The sequence below is a fragment of the Peromyscus californicus genome, unplaced genomic scaffold, assembly GCF_007827085.1.
Source record: "Peromyscus californicus insignis strain IS unplaced genomic scaffold, ASM782708v3 Scaffold_4__1_contigs__length_199733344, whole genome shotgun sequence".
Classification (NCBI taxonomy): Eukaryota; Metazoa; Chordata; class Mammalia; order Rodentia; family Cricetidae; genus Peromyscus; species Peromyscus californicus.
The window spans coordinates 192,343,822-192,368,130 of NW_026294562.1; the positions used below are offsets into that span (position 1 = coordinate 192,343,822).

At 38.0% G+C, this 24,309-nt stretch overlaps 1 protein-coding gene across 16 annotated transcripts in view; it reads left to right on the forward strand.

Annotated features, from left to right (window-relative positions):
* Positions 1 to 24,309, forward strand: part of LOC128124468 (zinc finger protein 420-like) — a 60,132-nt gene that overhangs the window by 18,103 nt on the left and 17,720 nt on the right. For 4 of the 16 annotated variants that reach the window (XM_052760770.1, XM_052760771.1, XM_052760769.1 and 1 more), the window contains 3 exons: positions 1,151 to 1,236; positions 6,755 to 6,881; positions 7,803 to 20,096. In XM_052760770.1, the coding sequence (XP_052616730.1) occupies positions 1,151 to 1,236; positions 6,755 to 6,881; positions 7,803 to 9,916 (2,327 nt within the window). In that variant the 3' untranslated portion in view covers positions 9,917 to 20,096. The other 12 variants (XR_008222883.1, XR_008222884.1, XM_052760778.1 and 9 more) reach the window with 10 other exon arrangements.

Sequence of the window (24,309 nt, forward strand, 5' to 3'; positions counted from 1 at the left end):
TTGTAAGTAAGCTAATTATAGAGAACTGGCTTCTAAGTTTCTCACTATTATATGTAACAAAGACTGAACTATGAGAGCTTGTTTTATTTACCAGAAATACACAGTGTAGGGAGAAGTATGTATGATCACATCATCAAAAAGGCCCTTGGTGCCTTTCTTTCCTACCCATTTCTCCTTAATTTGTTTTTGTTATTCAAATTTCTTTAGCTCACTCTTATGGCGCTGGATTCAATAAGAATCAGGAGTCTGCATCTTCCTCTCCTTATAATTTTCCTGCTAATGCTGTTCTTCTTTTCTCTTTACTCTTGGTCTTGGTGTGACACACCTGCCCATTACTGTAGTGAGCTGTGTCCCATTTCTTCCTGTTTTCTTTAGAAGTTTATTGTAAAATCTGTTGAAGTTTGTCTAATGACATTTTAGTTTTCTACTGGGAATTTCTTATCACAGGGATTTGGTATTATGTGAGTTCCTTCCTCCCTTTTTTCCTTCCTTCCTTTTTTCTTTCTTTATTTCTAGTATTCTTGGTGGTAAAATTGCTAGTATTAATGTACTTCCTTCTAGGTAGAAATTGTTGTTTACAGGTTTTGTGTGTTGGATATAGTTTAGTACCCCACAGCTCTCTATTTGTCAATTTCTTTACATAATGTGATATTGTGTTCCCCAATATATTGTGCACCTTAATAAACTTATCTGGGGTTAGAGAACAGAACAGCCACTAGATATAGAGGCCAGAAAATGGTGGCACACCCACCTTTTTTTTTTTTTTTTTTTTTTTTTTTTTGGTTTTTCGAGACAGGGTTTCTCTGTGTAGCTTTGCGCCTTTCCTGGGACTCACTTGGTAGCCCAGACTGGCCTCGAACTCACAGAGATCCGCCTGGCTCTGCCTCCCGAGTGCTGGGATTAAAGGCGTGCGCCACCACCGCCCGGCTGGCACACACACACCTTTAATCCTAGCATTCCGAAGGCAGAGACCTGTCTGGATCTCTGTGAGTTCTAAATATATCCTCTGTGTTCTCCTGTGTATAGGAATGTGAACAGATTTCTGGTATCATTTTGATTTGGGGGTCTTTTAATGTGGTTTTGCATTGTTCAGAACAGAGTTGATTTAATTTTAACTTTGTATTTTTGATACCTTGATGTGAAATTTCAGCAAGAATTCCAGATTTTGGTCAAGAAATAGAAACTCAGAGAAGAACAACAAGAACAATGAATGCTTCTCTGGGAAATGCTCCCAAGGTCAGTGTCATGTTTACATTTTTTGAAGTTTGTTTTTTTTTTTTTTTTTTTTTTTTGGTTTTTCGAGACAGGGTTTCTCTGTGTAGCTTTGCGCCTTTCCTGGAACTCGCTTTGGAGACCAGGCTGGCCTCGAACTCACAGAGATCCGCCTGGCTCTGCCTCCCGAGTGCTGGGATTAAAGGCGTGCGCCACCACCGCCCGGCCTGAAGTTTGTTTTTATTATCGAAACCATTGAAGACTTTAATTCTCTACCTCTGGTAATGTTATCTAAAGTGTTTGTTTTTATGATTCATCTTTTTTTTTCTTCTCTAGTAATCAGGAGTAAGTCTGTAGATCTTTCACATACATAGCACAGCCCTTTCTCCTTATATTTTCATTCCATGTTTTACTTTGAGGACATAAATTTTCATAGACTGAAGACATGACATTGTGAAAGAGAATATATTGCAAATGGTATTCAAAGAATATATTGATAGCCAGTATCTACATAGGAAGGAAGTTCTCATGTGCCAGGTCACATTTCCAGAACCAGGCTTATGAATGTGGACATGCAAATACATGGACTTTTTTGGTGATATCACTGAGCAATTTATGGAAAATAGAATTGGAAGAGATTTGCTGTCTTGAATCCCAATAGTAAATATATCAGCACCCTAGAGAGTATGGATGATGGAAGGAATGTAGCTGGAGAGCTTTTATCTCCAGGTCCCGCCAAGTCCTGCCAGTCCCAGAGCCCACTTATAAAATAAACACACAGACGCTTACATTATTTAAACTGCTTGGCCATTAGCTCAGGCCTATCATTGTCTAGCTCTTACTCTTATATTTAGCCCATTTCTATTAATCGATACTTTGCCACATGGCTCATGGCTTACTGGTACCTTACATCTTGCTTGTCCTGGCTGCTGCTCCAGGCAGTCTCTCCCTCTGCCTTCCTGTTCCCTCAATTCTCCTCTCTGCTAGTCCCACCTATACTTCCTGTCTGGCTACTGGCCAGTCAATATTCATTTATACAGAGCGATATCCACAGCACTTCCCCTTTTCTTCTTTTTCAAAAAGGAAGGTTTTAACTTTAACATAGTAAAATTACATATAACAAAATAATTATCGAGCAAGAATTACAGTTACAATATTAAAGAAGATATCCTATCTATCTTATATTTGTGAGTTTAAGGTTTTATATCTAACTTACCTTTTATCATAACTAAGGAAAATTTTAAGTATTTAGTCTTTAACCACATCAAAGACCTCAGAAGGATATAATACTACCTGAGAAATGGGAGAAGGATGCAAGCAACTTTCAGGAGTCTTGTATGGTAGACAGAGTCAGCTGGCAGCCTGGACAGTCATCCAAAGTTCCCCTGTAAAGTTGGGGCATCTATCTTTAGCCCTCAGGGCTAGAGTCTCTCAGTTATTTTTTTGTGTGTCCTGTAGAATGTCTGGCAGTTTTTTTTGTGAAGCAGGCACCTAAAGGACCATTTTGTCAAGCAAAGTTTAGTGGTCACCTTTTCATGGGTCCTGCATATCCAATCGATCAAGCAGTCTAGGCAAGAACAGTTTCTTGTCCAAATGGCTATTTTTGCCAAGAAGAAGATAAACTCCATATAGAGTGTCTTCGATGCCCATCCTCCTCTCTGAAGTAAATCCAGTGCTGCCAGGAGCAGACATGTCTCACTGTCCAGAAAGTCTAAATTTTTAAAAATATTTTAAATGCCTCATTCTGTAGGTCTTTGAAGTATTTGAAGATTACTTATCTATCTGAAATATATCTATGTATACCTAGAAGACTTAACTAACATGGCCATAAGTATGATTATCATAGATGACTAAATATTAATCTACTTAATTATCCATTCTAATCTAAATAAGTTATATAAACATAATACCTCAAATGACAATAGAAATATATATACAGTATAACATTAAGTTTAAACTTGTATCAATAAACTAAAATCTATACCAATGTAAAACATTTTAAACATAAACTAAAATCTATACCAAATGTAAAACATTTTAAACAAGTTGTTGTTTTTTAATAGTAGGTTTATTAATCTACCCTTTTATCCTATCATATCTATATCCTATATATTTATATCATATCCCCGTTTCTTTAGAAAGAGATTGTATTTATAGTCAACCTGTTTTAAATAAAAATATTGGTTTTTTTCTGTCCCATACCAGAGGGCTCTTTTGATATGGGACAAAAGAATCTTTTAACCTTTTATTTTAGGAATATGTCTGGGTTTAGAGAGGTCGTGAGCCGATTCCATCTCCAAAGTCAGCTTGGTATATTTGGGAATTTGGGTGTAGCTTCTCTTACTAATTCCTGCTGAAAGGGGGCAATGTATCTTATGGGGACACAAAGAAAATTTTAGGATTATGGAGTAGTCCATGAGGGTGTATTGTCTGAGCCAGTTGCCTTCAAACCATTCTGGATGTTGGATCATCTGGGCCATGGTGTCATCGGAGACCTTTCAGGGGGTCTTGGCTGGTCAAACCTGATGTATCTTAATCTGGAAGAAATCCATAGCCTCTGGCTTTCTATGAAAACAAAAGCAGAGCCTCCTTTCCAAAGCAACATATCCTTACATCCAAATTTTGAAGCCAAGGTACCTTTAAAGTACACATTTTGGCATAACTCAACAGCTTTTACAATCAAATGTTTTTCTTCAGTTACGAATATCAAAGACAACATAATCCAGATTCTCTGTGTGTTAGCCATCTTTACGTGACTTATTACCTTTACTGTTTTTTTTAAAGACTTTGTTTTTAAAAACTATTTGTTTATATAACTGTATATATTTTTTGTTGTCTCTCTTTCAAGCCTACGTACATTTTTACATACATTGTAAACTATTCCATCTGAATCAGTCTTATTGTGAACCTATTGCTTTAAACTGCAGCATTCTAAGACTGAAACGGTGCTGTGGCTGCTGGCTCTGCCCACTTCAGCTTCCCAACATGGCAGTGGTACGTTTTCCGCCAGCTCTGGGAGCCATCAACTCTCAGAAATAGTGGGTCTATGTGTAGCAGCGTGTAGCCCAGAAACCTTTTTGTTTTGTACTAGCAAAGGCTAAATCCACCATGCAGCTTAAGGTGCCTCATTCCCGCTATAGAGCAGGTCCAGCGCGCACGCCAGGAACCCGCCATAGTAGATAGCAGGTCAAACACGCAGGCTGCCGCTAACTTGAAAGAGACAACTAGGAACTGTTTTTAGCTCTGTTTTAGTATCTTTTTACTCAGGTTTTAGGTGGAAACTCTTGCCAACACGTTGGGCGCCATTTGTAGCTGGTGAGCTTTTCTGTCCGGGTCCCACCAAGTCCTGACAGTCCCAGAGCCCACTTACAAAATAAACACACAGACGCTTACATTATTTAAACTGCTTGGCCATTAGCTCAGGCCTATCATTGTCTAGCTCTTACTCTTATATTTAGCCCATTTCTATTAATCGATACTTTGCCACATGGCTCATGGCTTACTGGTACCTTACATCTTGCTTGTCCTGGCTGCTGCTCCAGGCAGTCTCTCCCTCTGCCTTCCTGTTCCCTCAGTTCTCTTTGTTAGTTCCACCTATACTTCCTGTCTGGCTACTGGCCAATCAGTGTTTATTTATACAGAGCAATATCCACAGCAAAGGAATAACATTTTATTTAAGTATATATGTGTTCTCCATATTTTTATGCTCATAGCATGATGCATTATTCACCTGCATCCCTGAGTTCAATACGAAACAATGCCTTTGCACTGGAGACAAACACTGTAATGAACTGCCATGTGTGTAGAGAAAATTAAATTATATTTCTCTGCAGGAATAGCAAGTGCCTTTACCTCTGAGCCATTTCTCTAACCCCATGGTTTACATTCCTGTTGTATATTTGTGAGGCAGATAATGTAGAACCTTGCATCTTTTAGCTTTTGAGAAAGGAAGGAAGAATTAAAAATGACACTTAACTATGTAACCTAAAATCCTGTTAGATGATAAGCTCAAATACTGAAGCAAAGAATAAAGTTGAAATGAAAGATTTGAGTTTTCCATTGATCCAATCTCATGAGTTAAAAATTAATTAAGAATTAGTGTGATTCTCACAAAACTTAATACATTTGTTTCAATCAGAGTAGACTTTCTACTTGATCTGGATGCATTGTCACACACATTCCACTTTTTATACAATATTTCTAACTGTTCTGTAGTGAAACACCATATAGAATTCATGAAATTGTTATTATCCGCACTGTTATGTCAACTATTAGAAAAATTTACATAATATTCTGTCTATTTCTGACTTTTCTATTTACTTCTTGGTTATGAAAATTTTGTCATAAAATAACTGCACCAAATATTTGAGTCTGTGTGTTGTTTGGAACATTAGATGTATACGCTGATGTTACACGCCTTACTATTTAAAGAAAACACTATTTTTATTCTTATATGGATTATGCATTCCAAATTCTCTATCTTGGTTTTAGAAAGGTTGCAGCATTGCACCTAGGTCTCAGGATCTCAACTGAACATGTTAGAATATAGTATGGTGTGGCCCAGCTACACATAGGATCAATAGAGTGTCTGTAGTTGAGTTGGATTATAGAATTTGGAAGCACAGTTCAGTTTAGCTAATCATAAGTTAACCATCTGAGACTGACCCAGGGAATCTTATTTGATATTAACACATACATACTTCATAAAGGTAAATTTCTGCATGTGGACCTCACATGTGTGTTATATTCCCTAAAAGTTTGCCGATTGTGATACTATTAATGTCCTCTTCATAGAGATAGAAAATACAGTACAGCCTGTGGCCATTTTACTCTTTTAGTATAATTAAATTTCAGTTTTAGTTTATGTATGTGGGTATAATTGCCTGAAAATATTAGTGTGTGCTATATCCAGTCTGTATAGTTCAAAAGTGAGCTTGGGATCTCATGGAATTGCTGTTAAAAATCTGTTGTGTAGTACCACCAGGGCTCTGGGAACCCAACTACATTTTAAAGGACTAAAAATCATTACAGAATCCAAATAGCAGAGACCATTTTCAAATGTACTGGTTGTGGCAAATCCTTTATCTGCTGTTCACATCTTAGAAAACATCAGCAAATTCATGCAGGAGAGAGACCTTAAGAATGAATGTAAGGGCTGGGCGGTGGTGGCGCACGCCTTTAATCCCAGCACTTGGGAGGCAGAGGCAGGAGGATCTCTGTGAGTTCGAGGCCAGACTGGTCTACAGAGCGAGATCCAGGACAGGCACCAAAACTACACAGAGAAACCCTGTCTCAAAAAAACAAAAACAAAAACAAAAAAAGAATGAATGTAAGCAATGTAGTAAGTTGTTCATTGCATTGTCTATTAAAGGGCAGCAGTGATAACTTCTATCACAGTTCTGTAGCCCTGCAGAAAACTTTGTCTTTGAACAACTGCCATGCCTCATCTATGTCACAGATGTGTCTCTAATTCTTTAGGGTCTTTTATTTAGGAATGCATTTTGTACAGCAGCAATGGTATATTGGTATTTTTCTCTTGCAGTGTCTGTTAACATTCAGGGATGTGACTGTGGATCTCTCCAAGGAGGAATGGGAATGTCTAGATTGTGCTCAGAGGGCATTGTACATGGATGTAATGTTGGAGAATTACAACAATCTAGTCTTTGTAGGTAAGAATGCTCTTCTCTAGAATTCCTGATTCAATCATTTTTATTTACAATCTTTGTTTATATGTAATCTCTCTGAACTGTCTAGAAACTCCCAAAAATAAGGAAAATTCTGGTTATCAACATAGCTTTTTCATGGTGCCTCCTGTACATTTTTCTCTGTTCTGTAGGAGCATAAATAGTGCTATATTCTACGTGATCTCTCCAGCTCTCCCTTCTAGTTTTTAAAGAAAACTTCAAAGTTCAAAGGAAACTGAATATTCAGAGCATGAAGTAAATTGCAGTACACTCAATAATTGGATTATTGTGACTATACTATTGGATTTAATTACTCCCCTATTTCTGATTTTTACAGTTTAGTAGGTTTTAAGTGAAAATTGATCTGTTGGTAGTTAGCATGGGTTTTTGTTTGCTTCATTTATTTATTCAGTTTTTGATATGTGTTCTTTATGTTTAGCCCCGAGAAGGGATGATTTTAATCCTAGCAGTATGGATGCAGAAACAAAACTATATGTTGTGTTCTATCCCTACCTTGGTTACCATATGTGTTCCTAGCTGACCAAAGTGATCCAGTGTGGCTGTCTCAAAAATGTATACAGGAAAATAGATAAACATTATTTATATGATCTTTCAAAGTACTTCCCTGATTATTGCTTGGTCACTTATTTGTCCTATGTTCTGCAAGGTACACAGTTTAGATAAAGAAGGAGAAAGCCATAGTCGGTCCTTTTGGTTTGACATAGGTCAGACTGGAGTTTCTTCTGAGCATCTATTTAATGATGTGAGACAGAATAGACCTCTGGTGAGAGCTCTATCCCTGAAAATTGGAAGTTTATATGTAATAGAAAAACTTAAGGTTATCAGTCATTAAATCTCTTACTCATGCTTTAATTCCTGTTTTCCCTCCTTGTGGCAATTTTCCAGGTCAAAATCAAAGAGTCCAGAAAGAACACAAAAATACAGAGCTTGATAAATCTTTTGACTGTCAACATAAACTCTCACTGAAAGGAACCAATAGTGGAAAGAAAGCATACCAAAGCAGGAAAGGTAGAAACTGTTTCAAGACAGACTCAAGCCTTAAGAGACATCATAGAACTCATACTAGACAGAAACCCTATAAATGTACAAAATGTAGTAAATCCTTTACACGTTTGTCACAACTCAAACTACATTGCAAATTCCATTGTGGAGAAAAATCTTACAAATGTACAGACTGTTCTAAGTTCTTCTACCAGACTTCAGAATTTAAAAGACATTTGCATCAGAAAATTTGTGCACCTGGTGAATATGATAAATTCTTTACCCAGAAAATGAATCTTAGAACTCATCAGAGAAATCATACCAGACAGAAACCTTATAAATGTATTGAATGTGATAAATCCTTTACCACTACCTCGCATCTTAGAACTCATCAGAGAATGCATACAGGAGAGAAACCTTACAAATGCAGGGAATGTGATAAGTCCTTTACTCGGAAAGACCGTCTTAGAAGACATCAGAAAATTCATACAGGAGAAAAACCTTATAAATGCAATGAATGTGACAAATCCTTTACCCTGAAAAGCAATCTTAGAACTCATCAGAGAATTCATTCAGAAGAGAAACCTTACAGATGCAGTGAATGTGATGAATCCTTTACTCGTAAAGACCGTCTTAGAACTCATCAGAGAATGCATACAGGAGAGAAACCTTACAAATGCAATGAATGTGATAAATCCTTTATCAGTTGCACAGAACATAGAATACATCAGAGAATGCATACAGGAGTGAAACTTTACAAATGTAGTGAATGCGATAAATCCTTTACCCATAGAGGTAATTTTAATACTCATCAGAGAATTCATACAGGAGAGAGACCTTACAAATGTATTGAATGTGACAAATCTTTCATCCGGAGAATCCATCTTACATATCATCAGAGAATTCATACAGGAGAGAAACCATACAAATGCAGTGAATGTGGTAAATCTTTTAACGAGAGAGGCAGTCTTAATATTCATCAGAGAATGCATACAGGAGCGAAACCTTACAAATGTGTTGAATGTGACAAATCCTTTACCACTTCCTCACATCTTAGAACTCATCAGAGAATTCATACAGGAGAGAAGCCCTACAAATGCAGTCAATGTGACAAATCCTTTACAAGTGGCACAGACCACAAAAGACATGAGAGAATTCATACGGGACAAAAACCTTACAAATGCAGTGAATGTGATAAATCCTTTACACATAGAAGCAGTCTTAGTATACATCAGAGAATGCATACAGGAGAGAAACCTTACAAATGCAGTGAATGTGACAAATCCTTTATCTCAATATTCAGTCTTACTACTCATCAGAAAATTCATAGAGGAGACAAACCTTACAAATGTAGTGAATGTGACAAATCCTTTACTCGGAAAGACCATCTTAGAACTCATCAGAGAATGCATACAGGAGAGAAACCTTACAAATGCAGGGAATGTGATAAATCCTTTACCCTGAAAAGCTATTTTAGAATTCATCAGAGAATTCATACAGGAGAGAAACCTTACAAATGCAGTGAATGTGACAAATCCTTTATCAGGACATTTAGTCTTAGTATTCATCAGAAAATTCATAGAGGAGACAAACCTTACAAATGTAGTGAATGTGACAAATCCTTTACTCGGAAAGACCATCTTAGAACTCATCAGAGAATGCATACAGGAGAAAAACCTTACAAATGCAGGGAATGTGATAAATCCTTTACCCATATAGGCAGTTTCCATACTCATCAGAGAATTCATACAGGAGAGAAACCTTACAAGTGTATTGAATGTGAAAAATCCTTTACAACTGCCTCACATCTTAGAACTCATCAGAGAATTCATACAGGAGAGAAACCTTACAAATGCAGTGAATGTGAGAAATCCTTTGTCAGTTGCACAGAATGTAGAAGACATCAGAGAATTCATACCGGGGAGAAACCTTACAAATGCAATGAATGTGATAAGTCCTTTACCACTGCCTCACATCTTAGACTTCATCAGAGAATTCATGCAGGAAGGAAACCTTAGAAAGGCAGTGAAGGTGACAAATCCTTTATGAAAACTACTGTAGAATTCATCTTAAAATTCATGCAGAAGATAAACCTTACAATGCAGCAAATGTGACAAATCCTTATCTATAAAGGCAAACTTAGAACTCATCAGATAATTCATACAGGAGAGAAATTTTCCAAATGCCATCAATGTGAGTTCACCTCAAAAGCTATCTTAGAACTTATTAGAGAAATCTAGTAAGTCACTGAATGTGACAAATCCTTTAGCAAGAAAAGGCCATTTGAGACTTCAGTAGATAATCTATACAAGAGAGAAACCTTAACCAATGTCATGAATGTGACAGAGCCTTCATCAGTTGCTCAGACCATAGAAAACATCAGCAAATCCATACAAGTAGAGAAACCCTACATATGAATTATATGTGAAAAATCTTTTACATGTGCCCCCATCTCTTAGAAGAAATTAGAATGTTCATACACAAGAGAAACCTTACCAATGTATTAAATGCAAGAAATCTGCCACAAAATCATCCTGAGAATACACCAAAGTGTTTATACAGGTGAGAAAGTTTACCATGACTATGTGAGAAAAAACCTTTATTGTCTCAAGTCTGTCAACATAAAATTATGAAAGCTTTCAGTAACATTCAAATCTTAGAATATATCCAGAATTTATACTGAGGGAAATTCTAAAGATGTTAAAGTGTAGGAAAATTTTCATTAGAACTTTTTATACCTATGCAACCTTAAATGCTTCATAATGAAGATACAACACAGAAACCTGGAGAATGTGCTGTTAAGTAACCATTTCCTGGTGACTGCAGGCATGTGTGTTGTATAGGAACTGAGTCAGAAAACCTCAAAAGGTTTTCAAGCGATCCCTGAAACTGACAGATTTCAGTATGCTTAAATCAAATGAAGAAATTCAGATCCTAGTCCTTGAAAAGGTTTTGACAAAATGATCCACCAAGATAGGATGCTTTTTATCTAGTTGATATGCCTACAGGTGTGCAGTGTGCTCCCATTGTTATATATGTATATGCTGTATAACATGCTGGTTTGGAGCTTCATGATAAAAACTGTCTTTGAGTCCCCTCTGCTCCAGTAAGCAACTACTTGACCCTATTTCTCAAACTAACCCTAATAAAGCTCTTGGGTTTAACAGGGTTGACTTGGTTCTCTTTTTAGTTCCCTGTTGGGATAAGTAGCTTCACAGGTATAGTGCATTTCCCCAGGAAAAGTGTCTCATTAAACATGTGCTTAAGCAACTGTTCCTCCAAACTTGATGTACAACAGATAATAGATACCAGAAAGCATTTACATCACTAAAGCAGGGAAGACTTTTTGCTCACTGCTCCAGGTTTACTACTATAATAGTACTTCATTCAGGTAAATGTGCTCCACACAGATAGAATGTAAAGCCTTGGGGTGTTGTATTATATTTTCTTGGTTCTGACAAATAAAAGCTTGCCTGGAGATCAAATGGTGGAGCTAGCCACTAGTTACCCATAAGAGCATGGTAGTGGAGGCTCATGCCTTTAATCCCAGCACTAGGGAGGTAGAGACTGGAATATAAGGCGGGTGGAGACCGGATCCCCACACACACACACACTCACCTCTAATATGTGAAAGTGATTGTAACTGCCTTGATTCTCTGATTTATTTTTAAGCTTTCATCCTAATATCTGTCTCTGGGTTTTTATTGTTTTATGTGCCTGTCCTACTACATACCCACCATTTTATTTTATCATGTGGATGCTCAGTGGGAGTCAGAGTAGTATGCTCTGAACTTGTTTGCCCCACCTCAGGGGTCTCAGCAATTGGACTATACCTGTCTTAGGTTGGCTTGCCAAAGGGTTCTTAACCTGACTATCAGCCCTTGAAGATCATTCATCCCTGGGGAGTCACCCTGGGTGTGGAGGGACAGGCAATGGCCTGTGAATTTCAGAAAGCCAGGCATGCATAACATCCTGTGGAGAGCTATGAGTCAGATATCTAAGAGCCATTAACACCTGTAGAGTCACCTTAGTGGCCACCCTTTGTTGCCAGATGTCCTGTAAGAGACACTTAAAAGGAGGAAGTTTAAAAGTACCACCCCACCAATCAAAATGTAAGTTAAAATTCAGAAGGGATCAACCAGGCTTTTTACATCATGCTAAACATTTTCAAAAAATAAAGAGTCAAAGACCATAATCTCTGTTCTTGTCTAATGTGATTGGAAAGTTTTGTGTTTTAGCTGTCTACATTGACTGGGAAGGCAGCTATGGGCCAATGGACTGTCAGTGGAGCAGGCTGTGAGGGTTATAAGTTTTCCTTTAAAGATGTTTTTCATCCTCATTTGCTCTTTTGTATAAAAGTAAGGCTAGCTTTTTGTGATGATGGTCTAGCATTAATTTTCTTTCAGTTTTCAGCTATATTTTTCTGTGGGGCATTAGTATAGGAATTTGTAAAGGAATTAGAGAAAGGGGGGACCCACTCACAGTGGGGAATCCATCTGGGACCCTGGATTATTCACAATCCATACCAAAACAACTCTTCACAGAGAGATCTTTTATTAAGCAGGAAAGAAACGTTAAAATGACTGCTTTCTGACTCAGCAGGAAAACAAGAGCAAATGACCTTGCAGGTGGAATTCTTAAGAAGGAAAGAAGGGGAACTATGTGTTAGAATGGGCTAGCATGCAGGGGTAAAGGAGATAAAGGAGAAGGGGAAAGGGACAAGGGAAAGGGAAGAGGGATATTTGTCCTGGAGGGACAGAACACTGCCGCTGGATACAGGGATTAGAGATCTGGCACAAAAGCAAATGACAGTTTATAAAGGTAAAGGGGAAAACCCCCATGTTGGGATGAGGCGATTAAGCAAGGCAGAGGGAATGGGAGAGAAGGGCAAGACTTTCCAGAACCACATGTTCCAGTGGGCTAGTGGCCTTTCAAAGAATTCAGTGCTGAATCTGTCCAGTCCTGAGGCACTGTTAAAGGAAATTCTGACTGCATCGGTTTCATTACTTCCATATTGTTTGGCCTAGTTTTATGACATAGGAGTTTGAATTGTTCACTTGTTTCTAGGAAATCATCTTTTTCTTCTTGAATTCTCATTAATAGTGTATCAATTTCCACAGTACTCCATAAGGTAACATTAATGTCATTGACATATATTGTAGTATCGCTTTTTCAGATCTAATAATATTACTTTTTGAGATTCAGTCTCTTATTTGAATTGGTGAAGAAGAGTTTGTCACTATCTGTGTCTCTTTACTGCAAGAAGTCTGTACATTGACTCTGTCTATCCTTTGAGTCTCTATATCATTAATTTCTACCCTGGGTACTGACTCTCCAAACCTCCAGATGTGATAGAGAAGGGCCAATTTCTCCCTTTCTAAATCCTTTGAGTCTCTATATCATTAATTTCTACCCTGGGCACTGACTCTCCAAAACTTCCAGAGTAATCAATCAGATGTGATAGAGAAGGGACAATTTCTTCCTTTCTAAATGGGTTCGATGGCCCAACAGGATTCAGCATTTGGTCAGGAAATAAGTTGAATTGAGGGTTGTGAATTGATTCCCCCTTAAGTCACATGTTGATCCTGTGAATTCCACTGATTGTCTCATGGAACCACCTTCAGAACGACACATCCTGATTCTATTGCTACTCATAATTTCCTTCTTTTGTTAGTTTTAAAACAATGAATTCTCAATCCTTGTGTCCTTTGATGTCTGCTGCATAGGGTCGGTGAAAAATGAATTATGTCTGTTTCCTTCATCAAAGTTGATAATTTTCAACTATTGCCTCATATTTGTAGATGTAAGCACTACAAGCTGGTTTTCTGTTTATTGTCTTAATATTCTTGATGACATTGTTACTATCCTTCATTTAGTTCTCATTCATCTCATTTAGCTCATTGAGTACCTGGAACTCACTCTGTAGCCCAGGCTGGCCTCGAACTCACAGAGATCTGCCTGGCTCTGCCTCCTGAGTGCTGGGATTAAAGGTGTGTGCCACCACCACCCACCTCTTTTGAATTCTTAGTGTGGTAAATACCCATCATTGATTTGAGAGATTTTAGTATTTTATTTATCTAGGTCCTTTGAACAGTTTTTTGACTACTGTTTAATTTGATCATAAGAAATTTGGAGCTGTGTGTTATTTCTATATGATGGAAAAAGGTTAGAACAGTTCCCCCAAATCATGAGAGGTAAACATAGCCTCAGTTCACACAATGACCAGGATGATCAGGTAGAATGATGGTAGTATTAAATGACATCTTCTCTCCCATTGTGACTCTAAAGTACTTGAGCAGTAGCAAGGAAAGAAACCATCCAAGCATCAAGATTAAATATCAATTAAAACCATTAAATATCAAGAAAAGTATTTCATATTAGATTAAATGTAATGTCAGTGTAACAAAGTGCTATGTATATACTTACGCCATAGTCATGAATACATGTAGTAATAGTATTGCAACATTCACAATGAGTCCTTAATTTTGATATATGCATTAACATGTATGTATGTGTTTATATTCACATATGTGTATTTATATGTATCTATGCCAGGAGACCCATGTCACGCATTCTTACTTACATATGGAACTACAAAGTTGATTGCCAGAGAGGAAATCTATAACAACCAGGAGGTGAAGGGCATCACTGTAGTCATATATATTACTAATTGGGAACCTGAAAACTGCCTGGAAAAATACCAAGACACAGCTCTATCCATGTTTAGGAAGATAGGTGATAGGATTCTGAAGGATCTGGCATAATCAGTGATTAATTCCAAGGGCATACCCTGAGAATGAAGTCTCTTCTCTCCAGCAGCCATCATGTAGTTTCTGCCATGCATTCTCCTTGATGATTATGTCTGAACATTGTCTGAGACAATGGTTCTCAACCTGTGGGTAGAGACCCTTGGAGGTTCAAACTACCCTTAATCAGGAGTCACCTAAGACTATTGGAAAACACATTTCTGATGATCTTAGGAACTGAGGGACTGCTCCTCTATCCATCTCCAGGCAGGTCTGCTCACATGCAGATACATCCACATATGAGTACACAGAACTGTTTTAAAGGCTCACAGCTTTAGGAAAGTTGAAAAACACTTAATTTTAACATTTAGCATACAGACATCCCATTTAAAGACATACGGCTTAAATTATAATATTCTACCTATAAGTGCATTCACGTGGATTTCAAGGGATCAGTATTCTCACACAAAAGTGTGCATGCAACTTAGAAAACAGGTCCACATTGAAAGGAGGAGTAAATTGGAAAGATACATTTTACCCAAGTGAACCATGTAAAGCCTTCTTAGATGATGGTAAGAATGACTCTAACTAGTTTGTCATCTAAACTGGATGACAAATTTATTATCATTTTGAGAAAAAAACCATAATATTTGGCAGATAGACATGTAGTCCTCCAAGACAGTATGACACACATGGTAAATACATGTACTGTGTCTACCAGCTAAAATGAAATGAAATGTGGTTTCCAGATAGAGGAATTCTGGGAGAAATCAGTGGCACACAGAATTCACCAGCGAGTCATGGAGGAATCAGGAACACAATATGGAGGAGAGGTAATGAACCAAATGGCAGAATGTAGACTAATACAAATAGATTAATAAAGTGATTTTTTTATTGTTCTATTATTTAATAAAACTCAAGTGTCAGATATTGGGATAAAAGATTGATGATAGATCTACAGAGTAATGGAGAAACTTGCCTCTCCATGCTTCCCATATGGAAAAGGCCATGAACCTTTCCAAGCCCCCTCTATTCCTTCCTGTGTCTCTCTATCCTAATCTGAGTCCAACAAAACCTCTATGGTTAATTCTGGTCAGCGCATTGCTAAGTCCACACCCTGATTGATTCAAGGTCAACTTTATTGGCAGTCTTGGGAGTTTCACACGGTGTAATCAAAATGTCCCAAACAGGTTAATTTAAATTATTTGAGCTAGTTAGGAACATGCCCATGCTACCTAATCAATAAATCTTTTAAGTATAATTGGATTGAAAGTGTCTTTTCTCTGGGATCACAAACTCCATAACACTAGGTATTTTCTACTAACCTACAACTGCTGTATAGCAATGTGCAATGGTGAAAAATTTTGGAGCCCCTCAAACCTTTTGTCAGAAAGTGACTGATTTGGGAATGTGACTGTGTTTATATTGGAGATAATTTTCTGTTTATTTTGAGAAAATAACATCTTCCCCTGCCTTCTTCTATCAGTATGGAAGCCATTCTTTTCCTGAGCTGTGAGCTTGTGAGGCTATCATTTAAAACTTCACTCTTACCTCATGATACTATATAAAGAACACAGTGCCAAGTTCCTCATTCATGCTTTTGGGACTCTTCTTCCTCTAAACCTTCTTTCATGAGGGTAACTATTATCACCTGCCTTTCATTAAACAACTGCTGTCAATCTTGCAATACCCAGTGTGCTCTCTATTCTTAACTCCATTGAAAGCTCTTGTTCCTATCCCAAGCTCCTTTGTATAGATAGTTGGAACATCATTTGCTTATATCAAGCGGCCTTTTGTGTTTTATATATAATATATATGGCCCACTGTGAGTAAAGCCTAAGTATTTATTACATTTTATTTGCTACCATTCATTCTTTGTGTACTTTTCGGACCCACACAGCTTTGTATTCCATGAAATCCCCTTGTCATTTTTCTTGGTTATTTTCTGTGTTCCTGGAATCTCTTTCAGATTGTGTTTGCTTATTTCTAAATAATGAAGTATTTAATCATGCTTTCCTCTAGCACTTTGGAATTTCAAGTTTTCTGGGCAGTTCCTTGTTCTAGTTAGTGTTTTCTTTTTTGTAGGGTGAGAGAGATGGACCTAATATCACTTGTCTACACATGGATAATCATTTTGCCCAGCACTGAATGTTCAGTGCGCTCTCTCTCTCTTCCTGGGTTGGTTTTTGATGTATTTGGCTTACTTTGCTGTGGAATGTTCTGTATGTCAAATGTGTTGCTCTGATTGGTCAATAAGTAAAACACTGATTGGCCATTAGCTAGGCAGGAAGTATAGGCGGGACAAGAGAGCAGAATAAAGCTGGGAAGTGGAAGGCTGAGTGAGAGAGACACTGCCAGCCACCATGATGACAAACAGCATGTGAAGATGCCGGTAAGCCACGAGCCATGTGGCAGGGTATAGATTTATAGAAATGGATTAATTTAAGCTTTAAGAACAGTTAGCAAGAAGCCTGCCATGGCCATACAGTTTGTAACCAATATAAGTCTCTGTGTTTACATGGTCGGGTCTGAGCAGCTGTGGGACTGGCAGGTGAGAGAGATTTGTCCTGACTGTGGGCCAGACAGGAAAACTTTAGCTACAAATGGCGCCCAACATGGGGGCAAGAGTTTCCACCTAAAAACTGAGAAAAAAGATTCTAAAACGGAGCTAAAAACAGCTTCCTAATTGTCTTTCTCAAATGAGCGGCAGCTGCCGGTTTGAGCTACTGGCGGGTTCCTAGCATGTGCACTCGATCTGCAGTATGGCAGGAATGAGGCCTCTGCAAGTGGCACATTAAGCTGCGTGGTGGATTTAGCCTTTGCTAATACAAAACAAAAAAAGAAGTTTCTGGGTTACACGCTGCTTGGATAAAAGCATAGACCCAGGATAGCTCCCAGAGCTGGTGGTAAGCATAACCATGTTGGGAAGCTGAGGTGGGCGGAGCCAGCAGCCACAGCTGCTGCAGTTTAAAGCAATAGATTCACAATAAGACAGATTCAGATGGAATAGTTTACAATGTGTGTAAAAGATACGTAGGCTTGAAAGAGAAAGTAAAAGGTGATATATACAGTTATATAAACAAATACATAGTTTTAAAAAATAAAGTCTTTAAAGAGACAGTAAAATTAATATAAAAAAATAAGCCACGTGAAGATGAATATTACACAGAGAATCTGGATTGTGTTGTCTTTGGGATTTTTAACTGCAGAAAAACATTTGATCGTAAAAGATGTTGAGTTATGCCAAAATGTATATTTTAAAGGTACCTTGACTTCAAAATTTGGATATAAGGATATGTTGCTTTGGAAAAAAGTCTCTGTTTTTGTTCCTACAGAAAGCCAAAGGCTATGGATTTGTTCCAGATTAAGATACATCAGGTTTGACCAGCCAAGACCCCCTGAAAGGTCTCCGATGACACCAAGGCCCAGATGATCCAACATCCAGAATGCTTTGAAGGCAACTGGCTCAGACGATACACCTTCATGGACTATTCCATAATCCTAAAATTTTCTTTGTGTCCCCGTAAGATACAGTGCCCCCCTCCAGCAGGAAGTAGTAAGAGAAGCTACGCCCAAATTCCCAAATTATATGTAATTTTTACTTTGTTAAGGTTAAAACTTTCCTTTTTGAAAAAAAAAGAAAAGGGGAAGTGCGGTGGGATGTTCTGTATGTCAAATGTGTTGCTCTGATTATTCAATAAATAAAACACTGATTGGCCATTGGCTGGAAGTATAGGCGGGACAAGAGAGGAGAATAAAGCTGGGAAGTGGAAGGCTGAGTCAGAGAGAAACTACCAGCCACCATGATGACAAACAGCATGTGAAGATGCCAGTAAGCCACAAGCCATGTGGCAGGGTATAGATTAATGGAAATGGATTAATTTAAGCTGTAAGAACAGTTAGCAAGAAGCCTGCCACAGCCATACAGTTTGTAACCAATATAAGTCTCTGTGTTTACGTGGTCGGGTCTGAGCAGTTGTGGGACTGGCAGGTGAGAGAAATTTGTCCTGACTGTGGGCCAGGCAGGAAAACTTAAGCTACATTACTTTGTGTTTTTTTCTGGGATCTCTGTTCTGTTCAATATTCTATGTGTTTTTTTTAATATGTAGGACCATATTCCCTTTGTCCTTGTGCCTCTGTTATCATGACATATGTTCATATCTTGTGTGATGCCCCCAGCAATAAGATTTTTAAGGATAATTTCGATATTTGTGATTTTCTTGTTTCCATACAACTGTTTCTATATCTACTTTTGTGGAAAATATCAGTAATTGCTTATCAGATTGCATTAGTTCTGCTGATTGCTCTTAATAATATAACTATGTGCAGGATAGTTTTATGTCAACTTGACACAACTTATCAGAGGGGAGAGAACCTCAATTTAGAAAATGCCTTCAGAAGATGTGATATAATTCTTAATTAGGGGTTGATGAGAGAAGACCCATCCCATTGGGGGGGGAGGTGGATTAGTGGTCCTTGCTTGTATAAGAAAGCAAGCTAAGCAAGCTAGGGGAAGTAAGCCAGTAAGAAAAATGACAAAGGGATTTCATGGAATACAAAGCTGTGTGGGTCAGAAAAGTACACAAAGAATGAATGGTAGCAAATAAAATGTAATAAATACTTAGGCTTTACTCACAGTGGGATATATATATAATATATATATATATATATATATATATATATATATATTATATATATATCACAAAAGGCTGCTTGATATAAGCAAATATATCATCTACATGGCTTCTGCATCAGCCCTTGACTCTAGGTCTGGCTTGTTTATGTTCCTGTCCTGAATTCCCTCAATGATAAACAGTAACACTGAAATGTGAACCAAATAAACTCTACCCTACCTGACTTGCTCTTTGGTCATGATGTTTCATTGCAACAATAGAAACTCTATCTAAGACAAACCACATACACCATTTCATTCATTAGTCAGTTTGCATGGAAGGTCATTTCTTTGTGCACCATTACTTTACATTTTTCTCTTAAGTGCCTTGAAATTTTCTTCATAGAAGTGAATTCAACATTTCTTTGTGTTTTTCCTAGATTTTTCAGAAACAACCTGAATGGCTTAAGTTTCTAAATTACTTTTCACATTTTCATTATTAATAAATACAATAGTCAGGGGCTAGAGAGATGGCTCAGAGGTTAAGAGCACTAGCTGTTCTTCCAGAGGTCCTGAGTTCAATTCCCAGCAACCACATGGTGGCTCACAACCATCTGTAATGAGACCTGGTGCCCTCTTCTGGCCTGAAGGGATACATGCAAGCAGAACACTGTATACAAAATAAATAAATAAATAAAAATAGAATAGTCTTTTTTGTTAGTTTTGTGCTTTTCAATAACATGTGATGCACTTAGCAAATTTAACATTTTCCTGTGGTGACTCTGGAAAGTTTTTTGCCTGATCACATCATCATTAAAAAGGAATTTAGTGCCTTTCTTACCTGTTTCTCCTTAATTCTTTTTCTTACTCAAATTTTTTCTGGAGCACATGTTATATTACTGTCCTTTTAGTGTTTCTGCTAATCCTGTCCATTTTTTCCCTGCACTGTAATGTTGTCCTCAGTATAACATACCTTCCCTTTACTGTATTCAACTCTGTTCCATTTCTTCCTGTTTCCTTTAGGAGTTTATCATAAAATCTCCCCTGAAGTTTGTCTTATGACATATCTTTTTCTACTGGTATTTTCAGATCATAGGGCTTTTATTCATAATTTTTTTTATATTTTTCTGGGTAAAATTAGGGATAGTAGTTTACTTCCTAGTTAGAAATGATAGTTTGCTAGTTTTGTGTGTTGGAAATAATCTGGTACTCCGCAATTCTCCTATGTATGTATTTCTTTTGTAAAATGCCTTATTTCCTGGGTTGTCATAGCTAATTTCTCTCTGATTTTTCTATGTATACTTTGCCTCTAATTATTATCTTCAGCACAGCTTGAGTGGATGACTATTGTCATTTTATAACCCTCTTCATATGCTCTTCCTTCTCCATGAATTTTAAGAGCCCATGTTTCGGGGTGCAGTGATAAGGTTCATAGTCATTTTCTTTCATCACTCTAAACATACCCTTCCATGCTCTCCTGTCTGGAGGAATTTTGACAAGATTTCTGGCATCGCTTCAGTTTGGGGTATTTTTTTGTGGTTTCGGATTGACCTTAACAGAGTTGTATTAATTTTAGTTTTGCATTTTTGATACCTTGAATTGAAATTTCAATGAGAATTTCAGTCTCTGTTTCTGACAGATAAACTCAGAAAGGAGCAGCAAGAAGAATGAATGCTTCGGTGGTTAATGGTCCCCAGGTCAGTGTCATGTCTACATTTCTCTGAAAATTGTTTTTATTGTTGAAACCGTTCAAATCTTTAATTTTCTACCACTTGTAATGTTATTGAAAGTGTTTATTTTGCTTTATTTACCTTTTTTTCTTCTCTTATAGTCAAGATTATGTCTTTAAATCTTTCACCTATATAGCAGAGACTTGTTCCATAATATTTTCACTCAATTTTATACTGTGAGACCATGAATTTCCATGAACTTAAGACTTGAAGTTCTAAAACAATCTATTGAAAATGATGCTCAAAGAAATATATTTATTGCCATTTTCTACGTAAGATGGACTTGTGTCTTTTTGTATTAATGAGGGAGGACGGTCGCATGTGTCACATAGTTTGTATTTTTGGAATGGTCAGTTTTCCAGAAACAAGCTTATGAATGTGGACATGCCAATACATGGACCTTTTCACTGACATCACTGATCAATTTTAGAATATTCAGGTGAACCCCGCTTCAGACAGGATCCATCAAGTGTGCTTTTTTTTTTTTTTTGGTTTTTCGAGACAGGGTTTCTCTGTGTAGCTTTGCGCCTTTTCCTGGAACTCACTTGGTAGCCCAGGCTGGCCTCGAACTCACAGAGATCCGCCTGGCTCTGCCTCCCGAGTGCTGGGATTAAAGGCGTGCGCCACCACCGCCCGGCCAAGTGTGCATATTTAAGCAAGGTTGACAATTACATAATTTTGAAGCATACTTTTGCTGATTATAGCTTTACATCTGAGAGTGATACTGGGATTGTTTGACATCAACACATATTTCATAAAGGCACATTCCTGCATCGAGACCTAAAATGTGTATGGTATATTCCCAAGCTGCTGCTGAGTGCATGTCTGGGTCCATGGTCCTGCTGCAGCTGGGGCCTGTTGTGATGTTCATGGCCCATGTTAGCACCGGGGACTTTGGAACCATGCTGTGCTGAGCCAGCCCAGTCCTTCTCTGGTCCTATGGTGGCTGGTCCTGCCCCTTCCTGAATATCACAGTAGGCAAGCTGGCCCTATTCCTCAGAGGAGAGATTTCCCTCCACACTATAGCCTCACCCCTCACTATAAGCATGCACCTCACCTGGAAAGCACACTAGACCTGACCCTGGGGTTGGGGACACAGGTGAGCTGACCCTGAAGACATGAGGGCCAGAAAGTGACCCTGCCTACCCCCACCCCGTCGTGTGCCATATGGTGGCATGGGTGAGGGAAAGATGCCCCCCCCCCCCCCCCCCCCCCGTCCACTGCTTCCTACCTGTGGCAGGCGAGAGCTGGTCCTGGGGTATCTAGTGAGAGAACTAACCCTGCCCTACACCAACTACAACACACAGGCCCTGTATTCCACTGAGGCCTAACCTGCAGATTGCAAAGCAAGATCTCCATGATACTAGACAATGACAGGGTGTCAGAGAGGCGCACTGGGGAGAGCTCATCATCAGTGGTGTGGCAGAAACCAGAGGCCTAGAGTCAGATCAGTGACTCTGGTAATGAGCACTTCCAAGTAAAGATGAATGGACTAAAGGGTACACTGTGTCGCAATGGGCCATACTACAGCTTCTACAAGATTCTTCTTTTCTTTTTCTTTTTGTTACTGTTACTGTGGTTGTTTTTGTTGTTTTGTTTCTTTGTTTTTTGTTTTTTGGTTTTTCTTTTAAACTTGGTTTTGTTTTGGGGGGAGGTTACAAGGGCAGGGGGCAGATAGGATGCAAGGGGACAGGGAGATAAGTGGGACTGGAATGCATGGTGTGAAATCAACAAAGAATCAATAAAAGTTTAAAAAAGAGGAAATGAAGAAAGAACTCATTTTTTTTTCCAGGAGATCTGCATTGAAATGCTGCATTTATGTGACCCCAAATACATTCTACAGCTAGGATGTAGAATGCTACTGTGCCAGTTCTAGGAGAGTAGAAATAATTATTACATGACAATCCACTTCAGTGCAGTAAGTTAGGAAGCACAAATGGCCCCGCTTGAAAGCAGGCACAGCTGTGTAGTGTAAATCAGTACCATTACATCAGACCCACCTGTCCACTCTATCATGTCTTCAGATATAAATAGAGCTGTTGACCATGTGGAAGACATGGGTTAAACTTTGCTATTTTCATCTTAAGTCCAAGACTGTGGGAAATTCAAAATCTGGAAAAGGTCATAATCTGTGTGTAATATTTCTTTCTGGTCATAGTCACTACTTCTCCAACAGGATTAGTGAAGTGGGTCTTCTTCAGAAAGGAGTTCATCTGAAAGACAGGGAGCATCGTACAGTGCAGTGTGCCCCTAATCAAGTCAAAAAAATCTGTTCTGAATTCATCTTGTTCTCTTTAATCCCTCCCTCAAAATGCAACTTTGTTAAATGTGCCCAGGGGAGAAAAGTTAATGAAAGAACAATGACAAAATTATCATCACATTTCTAGGATTTTAATTCTTTGAAAAGAAACAACACACACATACACACACACACACTGAAAAAATATAGACACACATGTACAGACACACAGGCATATACACACTGACATACACATGTAGACACACTCATATATACAGATACATAATTACTGAAAAATAACTACACACAGACATATAGACAGTTTCACATACACAAATACAAAGACACATACAGGGACATACACAGACAACAACCCTTGAACATACATACAATACACACATAAATGCATTTTTGCATGGACACAAACTTATGTAGAGAACACATATGCACAATACTACACACACATAATACATAAATAGACATAGAAATAGACAAACACAAACAAAACACATATACATAACACAGAGAACCACATAGTCACACAGAGAAAACACACACACACACACACACACACACACACACACACACACACACACACACATTACTGATACTGAGCTAAATCCCACATCATTTTCTGTGTGATCATCATCAAGCACCAAGGCAGTGAAGTCCTCAGCATCTACAGTGGGCCAGAATTAGTTGAGAACAATAATGCAAACAAGCAGGTACAGTGCCCATGATATTTTTGTCAATTACAAAACAAGTTTGTATCACTGAAGGAATTCATAAGGAAAGACTGAATATGTTTCCTATATTAGAACAGATGTGAAATTGCTAAATACTTCTCTAATGAAATCATTGATCTTCATTGATAAATTCTAACATGCACTCCACTGCCTTCTTCATAAAGATGTATACTCACATCTAGATTTACCAGCTATCAAATAAGAATGTTCAGGAATTCTTCTATTTGGGAACTATTTTCCTAGCTTTCTGATTTGAGCATCTGATAGACTCTTAAATAATGCAACATTGCTGATACTATGTACCATTCGGTGGAAGACAAAGTCTCTCTGAGCAGTTA